This window comes from Zingiber officinale, chromosome 8A (genome assembly GCF_018446385.1).
Source record: "Zingiber officinale cultivar Zhangliang chromosome 8A, Zo_v1.1, whole genome shotgun sequence".
NCBI lineage: Eukaryota > Viridiplantae > Streptophyta > Magnoliopsida > Zingiberales > Zingiberaceae > Zingiber > Zingiber officinale.
This window is the reverse complement of record NC_056000.1, coordinates 125,304,282-125,312,683: the sequence shown is the minus strand read 5'-3', so window position 1 is coordinate 125,312,683 and position 8,402 is coordinate 125,304,282. Positions and strand designations below refer to the sequence as shown.

Genomic DNA, 8,402 nt, shown 5'->3' with positions numbered 1-8,402 from the left:
TTGAAGAGGCTATAAAAAGGGATCTCGACCAGCACTTTGGGGACGCCGAAAATCAGACTACTCGTGCTCCTGTGTGTTGCTCCGAAACGCTTCAACAATGCTCAACTGCTGCTCCGATAATCGACGACTCTTTTACTCATCCTTATATCATCGGTATACTTTGTTTAGTTTTGTACTCGTAATCGTTTACTTGTAAAGAATTCCCGAGCTATTAATGATTGCTCACCGAAAGCGATTAACGATTACAAGCTTTAGAGTAGAGGTCGTCGCAGGTTCCGAACCAAGTAAAAGAAACCTATTAGCGATTGTGTTTGTTTCTTTTCTTTATTCCGTTGCGTTATTCTGAGTTTTTCAAAATGAACGAATTAGCCATGAGTACTATTCACCCCCCTCTAGTATATCATCGATCCTATAGCATCATCATGCTTTAGAATACATACTATTCTAATACCAATGAAGTATTTCTATCGTATGATATACATAATTCGAAGCCTTTGAAAATTTACAGTGATATTCCGTAGATCTATAATCGGCGATGGCAAAATGTAATCTTCAAACTTGCTAATTTACTGTCGGAAGAATGATCATAAAATCAAAAAATTCTTCACAAATCCATAAACCAAATCTCAACTTGTTTTGGATGCTGTTGTCATTGATACAAAATCACTCTTCCCTCTTTTCTTTTTCTCCTATTTTTATGAAAGACTTGGGCGTATTATATAATGAAAATACTAAAGGATATATTGGTAAATTACTCCGTAAAAATATGGACAACATGAGTATCATAAATAACCCATATTTCTACGTTTTCATTACTAATAAGATATCCTCCACCAACCTATCTAGTTAGTCTCCTCCCAACTTTGCTCGAGCATAGCGACTTCCCTATTCAAAAAAATCCTCATTGAACTGTTCAGTTTTGACCTCAACCTCTGATAACTTTGACAAATGACTCATCATATACTGTGGAATAACAACCGCCCTGACGAGGTGGTTGCATCGAATATATCACTTGGCCTACTGCCCAACCGTGTCCGATATATGACTTCGTAGGTTGTTTCCCCTAGTGTCCTATCTCTCTCTGTCTCCGTTCGGCTAGGCGATCGGTTCCAGCTCTTCGCATGTGTGGCTATTCATGTGGCTTGCATGGCAGCTTGTGTGACTTGCGTGTTGATCAACGACATATTCTCTTTTATTGGCTATATAAGGTTAGGTAATGGTAAATAAACGTATGATTTTTTTATCGTGTATGGAAGCCACTCTTCATTCTTGAGTTACTCGCCATCTCCCTTCTTGCATATCCATGAGCCCCATCTCCTGACTTGGTGCTAACTTGATTATCGGTGGGTCACACTGGCCACGCGATATGCTTGCCGAATTATGTTAGCTCATACGAGATTGAGATTAGATCAACTCACCCGCCAAAGGATAGATACAACTATGATTCTGTGGGTGCGTTTGGTTGAGGATTATTCTGGATAACTTTGATTATTCATTCAAAGTTATCAACAAAAACTCTATTTGGTTTAAGTAATCGATAATTCCCAAGTAATATTTCATGTCCGACATGTCAGCCAAAGAGGCATGCAACTCAGAATCAGAAAAACTCGGAAAACTGATATTTTTTTTGATTTCGGGATTAACGAATTCTTTTACCAAAAATACCCTCTAATAAGAGAAAACGTAAAAAAATTTAACAATAGGAAAACGTAAAAAAAAATAATAAACATAAAAAAAATTATAAAAAATTTAAAAATAAAAAAACATTAAAAAAATAAAAAATGTAAAAAATAAAAAAGCGTAAAAAATTAAAACAAATAAAAAATATAAAAAAAATGTAAAAAAATTTAAAAACATAAAAAAATGTAAACAAATAAAACGTAAAAAAACTTCTAAAACATAAAAAATATTAAAAAACATAAAAATAAAATAAAATAAATTTAAAACTTAAAATAAATAAATAAATAAAAAATAACCTTTAAACAAACAAATTTTGGTTGCATTACTTAAGTTGAATCAAATAATATTTAGTTATCTTTTATTCCCTATAACCTTATTTACATGATTACCTGATAATTACGTAACTAAAATTATACCTAACAATTTGAATCAAATACATCTTGAAGAATATATAAAGACACCTTTATATAATTTAACACTTAAGAAGAAAGATAGTATTGACATTCAATATTTAATTTTTCTTTTATGGTGGAAAAGATAATTAGATTCATATGTGAAAGTTTTTTTATCGATCATCCAGATAAAATAAGCAACGGTCATCTAGAAGTTTAATATATTTTGATTACATTTTCTATTTAAGAATTAAATTATAGATACTTGGGTTACCTATCGCGATTATATAATTCTACCGCTAGTAATGAATCTCGAAGCTAGATAAATTACGGTACCAAATAACCGCTTGGAAGGATCATTTAATCCGGCCGGAAATGAATCAGGAATCTACTCTTCCTCTTCGAGTGCAAATCTAATGTTAATGTTTCTTTGGTCTATGAAAAAGTTCAGAAAATAATATTTAAGGTTGAATACAATAAATATTTAGTGCCATTTAGCATAATTTTAAATATTCATTCTAGAAGCAGAAAGAACGTGGAACCACAGAAAGGGAAAAGCCCTTGGAGGCGATACTTTCCACTCCATCGCCCCCTCGATATATCCGCCCTTCTTTCTTCTTCTTCTTCCTCCCCCCGCATTTCCTCCTCCTTCGTCCTCCGTGAATCGATCCGATCCATTCCCTTCCCATTGGGATGTCGACCTTCTCCGCTGTCAAGATCCTCTCCCCTCCTCTCTTCGCCGCCCGATCCTCGTCTCCCTTCCTCGCCTCGCCCTTCGCTCCCCCTCTATCCCGCTCCGGGCTCAGGTCGACTCGCCTCCCTCTCCCTCCCCTCGCCGTCTCATCCGACGTCATCAGCGGACAGAATCCCATCGCCTCCGATTCCTCTACCTCACGCCATGTATGTGGTTTTCCAAAGAGTTTGGATCCCTCCCGCGATCTCTGCCGTATCAAGATTTCATCTTTATGTGGATTTGATGTTCTTTTTTAAAATCTCGATTCCTGCAGGCGGAAGTGAGCCGCGAGGAAGCGCTGGTGCTTTACGAGGACATGGTGTTGGGGCGCGTGTTGGAGGACATGTGCGCGCAGATGTACTACCGCGGCAAGATGTTCGGTTTCGTCCACCTCTACAATGGCCAGGAGGCCGTGTCCACTGGCTTCATCAAGCTTCTTGAAGCCCGGGATAGCGTGGTCAGCACCTATAGAGACCACGTGCACGCGGTGAGCAAGGGCGTCCCTGCCCGTGCTGTCTTGGCGGAGCTCTTCGGCAAGACTACCGGCTGTTGCCGCGGGCAGGGCGGTTCGATGCACATGTTCTCGTCGACCCACAACCTCCTGGGTGGCTTCGCCTTCATCGGAGAAGGCATTCCGGTGGCAACTGGCGCCGCCTTCTCGTCAAAGTACCGCCATGAGGTTCTCAAGGAGTCTAACCCCAATGGTCTTGACGTTACCGTCGCCTTCTTTGGCGATGGGACATGCAATAACGGCCAGTTCTTTGAATGCCTTAACATGGCGCAGCTATGGAAGCTGCCCATTGTGTTTGTTGTGGAGAATAATCTGTGGGCAATAGGAATGTCACACATCAGAGCAACTTCGGATCCAGAGATCTGGAAGAAGGGCCCTGCATTTGGTATGCCTGGCCATCATGTAGATGGAATGGACGTATTGAAGGTGCGGGAGGTAGCCATGGAAGCAATAGAAAGGGCAAGAAGGGGCGATGGACCAACACTCGTCGAGTGTCAGACCTACCGCTTTAGGGGTCACTCACTCGCCGATCCTGATGAGCTCCGAAAGCCTGGTAAGCTGGAAGTATTGATTCTCTGTGCTCCACTATTTACTGTCTTGTTCTTGTTTTTGTTCATTTTGAACCTGCACAGCATAGAATATCATACTAGATTAATATCTCTGCTGGAACCAGGATTATCCTCTGATAGGGCATTAACAAATATAACAAATAATTACTTACCAAGATAGATAATCCAATATCATAACATATATAACTGAAAAGCGAACAAAAGCAAAATATATATAAAAAAGAAACTTAAAATATATCGATGCAATACATAGAGAATAACAAAATGGTGGAAGATAAAGAAACAAGTTTGAGTAATCAGTTTGTTTACATTTATTGATACAAACATGAATTGTAATGAAGTGGAAGAAAAGTGTAACTAATGTGTATGTAATTAAATCACTCCAAAAACATAATCAATGCCCTAATAGAAAGATGAAACTAGAACAAACCAATGTTAGTCTACCAATAAGTTAGAAACATATTGTAGAGTATGTCTATGGAGTTCTCTAACGAGCTTACAATTAGCTACAATGCAACATGTTCTGATAACACTTCATAGATAATTTGTTTCAATTGCTTCAAGGATGTAGGACACTTTGTTTAAACATAATTAGTTGCTAAATTAAATTGAAACTTAAAGCATTTTGATTTATCAATCTATTAATTTTTAGATCAATCACACTCCCAGGTTAGTAATACTTCCATATCCTCAAACATCTAAGGTACTCTCCACATTTGGCTCAAATGTCAATAAATAAGAAGCTTGTAATTTAACAATTCTGAATCACTGCTTATGTTTATCAACCAACTTGGTTAATCGCAAAGAATAGGAATTCACAAACTTGGGGTGATTGGCTCGGTCCCACGGAAGTTTTCCACTGGCCGCCAAGGTAATCGGGAAGCGCTCGCAGTGGGCGACCCATAAGCCTAACATCCCGTGGTTGCACGCCCCATTTGAAGAAAAAATCCCTGCAAGTGCGTCGTAGCTACGGATCGAACCGTGGGTGCTTGGGGTGACAACTTGACGCCTTGCCTTCATTACAGGTGTTCAAATAATTAAAATGTGAATTGAACATGAAAAATACAAGAATTATAAAGATTCTTATTGAAGGACAAACATCATGAGCATGAAGGAAAATATTTAACCTAGAAAAGAAAATGAAATCACTATTCAAATTGTGATCTGATTGTGAAAAATACAAGAACTATTATAAAGATTAATATTGAAGGATGAATATTGCTATTCTGAAGGCTAATATCTGACCTAGAAAGAGAAAAGGAAATTGATTTAGCAAAAGGAGAAAAACAGATTACTTCATACTAATCATTTTGATTGAATTGATCAACAAAAAATATATATAAATAAAAAAATCAAAGCAGGAAACAACATAATTTTTGCAACGACAAAAACTAGGTTTAAATAAAAAGTGACAAGAAAAACTCTGGCAATGTGCTCCCAAGTCACACTGTGAAATTGCACAAATGCTGGATAGGAGCGTGAATCTTTGTCATTGAAGGTTTGGAGAGGTGGTCACATCATCACTATAGATGTGGTTGCCAATGCTCGGCGGAAGACTTGGAGAGAAAGATCTTGGAATTAGGCGGTCGAGGCCAAGCCCCCACAGGCTGTGCTGCAGCAGAAAATGAAAAGGGGCGTAACCATGTAAACATGGAAGATGAGGTAGTAGAAGCCTAATTTTATTGAACTTTTTGCTAAAGGTCCCAAAAGCTTTCAAATTTTTGCTTGCCACCCCTAAATTTTACAGGATTGCCTTATTTTTTTCCCAAAATTCTGTTAAGGCACATCCCCAGCAGGATCCGCCCTCGAACATAGGATAGTTTTTCTTTTAACAAAATAAAATAATATGTAACAAGATCTTAATTTGGAGTCTTGAATCATCCTTCTGGTGGAAGGTATACAAAAAAAAGCCATTAGGTTAGATATTAATTGTTATTTTTGATCAAATATTAAGTAAAAAGGGTTTGAACCTTTAGCAAAACATTTCTTAACTTTTGAGCTAAAAAAAATCTGTTAGTAGGTTGGTAATGGTCATGGTTTCTAATGAATTTCCAGAATATATTTGGCTATTCACTGTCTCTATGCTCCCTGTCCTTTTCTACTTCTTTTCTGTTACTTATCAGTGAAGAACAATTTGTTTAAAGTTTCAGTTTACTTCAGCACTAAATTATATTGTTTCTGTATATCATTTTCCCCTTATTCTTCTAATTGTATTGCGATGTGACTATGAATTGCTCTTAAATATTCTGTGTTTATATCATTTATCCATGATGTTGGGATGTGTTTATGTTCTATTCTAGTCCTACATGACCACGGTGCACATCTATCAGTTACCATACAAAAAAAGGCGCACCTAATTTTCAGATTTTCCAAAGGGCATACTTGTTTCCCATTTTACTCCCTCCGCAAACCAATAGTGCTGCATTCAAAGAACAGCACTAGTGTGGTGTTGCATTTCAAAGAACAACACTACAGTGGTGTTGCATTTCAAAGAACAACACCACAGTGGTGTTGCATTTGAAAAATTAGCACAACTTTGGTGCTGCATAAACCCTAAAACCAGTGCCACCGTGGTGTTGATTTTTGAAATCTAGCACTGTTCTTTGAATGTAACACCAAAGTGGTTGACGGAAGGGGTAAAATGAGAAACAAGTGCGTCCTTTGGGAAATTTGAAAGTTAGGTGTATATTTTGGGAATTCTACAACTTTAACTGCGCCTTATGGTTAATTGCTGTAATTTGTTCTATAGATTCTTAGGTGTTCTAGTTAATTATATATAAAGTTTTTACTCTTCCTATATGAACAGTAAAATTTGGTTGTTTTGGTTTGATGTTACGATAAACTTTTCCAAAATAGCTTGATAAGTTTTGTAGTGTTCAGAGACTACACTTTCTATGATAAAATGTCTCTATTAAGGATTGCTCACTTTTAAAGGCATCTTGGCTTTGTGCTTCGTTGATCCTGTCTGTAGGATGTTCTGCCTCATCAGCAGAGCATCCTAAATTAATACAAACCTTATTACTATCTTAACCAACTAATTATGCACTTACACCATGTATATCAGACATGAGTTGTCATATTTCTTCAGAATCAACTTCATGCAACAGGAAAATCTAATTTGAATCCATAAAATGCTCCATTTTGGCAGATGAAAAAGCACATTATGCTGCCAGAGATCCTATCACGGCACTGAAGAAATACATTCTGGAAAAGAACCTGGCAACTGAATGGGAGTTGAAAGCCATTGTGACAAAAATTGATGAGGTTATCGAAGACGCCGTGGAGTTTGCAGATTCAAGTCCATTTCCTCCGCGAAGCCAGCTCCTGGAAAACGTCTTTGCCGATCCTAAGGGATTTGGGATAGGCCCGGATGGGAAGTACAGGTGCGAGGACCCCAAGTTCACGGAAGGCACAGCGCAAGTTTAAATTACAGGACCAGTAAGCCACCTGAATCTTGGTTCACTTATCTGAGATTTTAACAAATCCATTACTCAAATATAATTCTTCCCAGAGAACGATGTTTTCCCGTGGCAGTTATTAGCTCCATCGTCAGCTAGAATGTGATTCGTTGTGTGTTGTAGAAGCATAATGCACGAATTCATGACAGTTTCGTTGTTCTCATAAATTAAATACAACTGTTGAGCTGATACGGTGTCGTTATTCAAGTAGTTTGCAGGTGAACATATTGCATTCAACTTATTTGTTTAGACCATGTTAACAGTCACAGTGAAAAACTCTCATATCGAGCTTTATTCTACTAGATGGTACGGATTTTTCTATGCCAATGAGTTCTATTTTCTATTTGTATCGTCAAAAGTTGTTTTTTAATATTTTTTTAAAAATATACATTTATTTTCGATGGAAATTCAAAAACTTGAGATGTTTTGATAGTTTTAAAATAAAAATTAAAAAGGTGTTATTTTTGTAAAAAGGGCATTTTGATTTATTATAAACAATGTTGTAAATGAACGAGGCGGGGTGGCAGGTTGAATTTTTTTTATTATTTTTCATATCTAATATTATAAATAATAATTATTATTTATAATATCTATTTTTAATTAAATATATTAATTGAAAATTAAATATTAAATTTAAATATTTAAAAATTAAAAATTATATATATAATTAATAAGATAATTTTATTAAGGTTTAATTAAGTTTATTTAAATTATTTTAATCATAATTTAGGGTTGATTAAAATTATTAACTTAAATTAATTTGATTAAATATTTAACTTACAATTTACTCGTGTATCCTGTTTTAGTTAGGCAATGAGTTTGACAGATTGTCAAGATTGCGCAATGAGTTCGGACGAGGCGTCGGGCCCGAGCGACATGTTTGAGCCTTTTGCCATGTTCGGGTGATGCATATAGGTCCGTTGCTGGGTCGGAGTGACATCTTTGGGTCTGTCACCGAGCTAAGGTGACACATTTAGGGTTGTGTCACGCGTCCGGATTTGTTGTAGGGCTGGGTGACACATCCGGGCACGTCATAGGGTTCGGGCGACGTGTCTGGGA

The 8,402-nt window shown here is 37.0% G+C and overlaps 1 protein-coding gene across 1 annotated transcript; it reads left to right on the top strand.

Annotated features, from left to right (window-relative positions):
- Positions 1-2,616: 2,616 nt before the first annotated feature.
- Positions 2,617-7,597, top strand: LOC122010131 (pyruvate dehydrogenase E1 component subunit alpha-3, chloroplastic-like). The gene is made up of 3 exons (XM_042566560.1): positions 2,617-2,972; positions 3,080-3,869; positions 7,034-7,597. The coding sequence occupies exons 1-3, from the start codon at positions 2,766-2,768 to the stop codon at positions 7,309-7,311; spliced, it is 1,275 nt and encodes a 424-aa protein (XP_042422494.1). The 5' UTR covers positions 2,617-2,765; the 3' UTR covers positions 7,312-7,597.
- Positions 7,598-8,402: the final 805 nt, after the last annotated feature.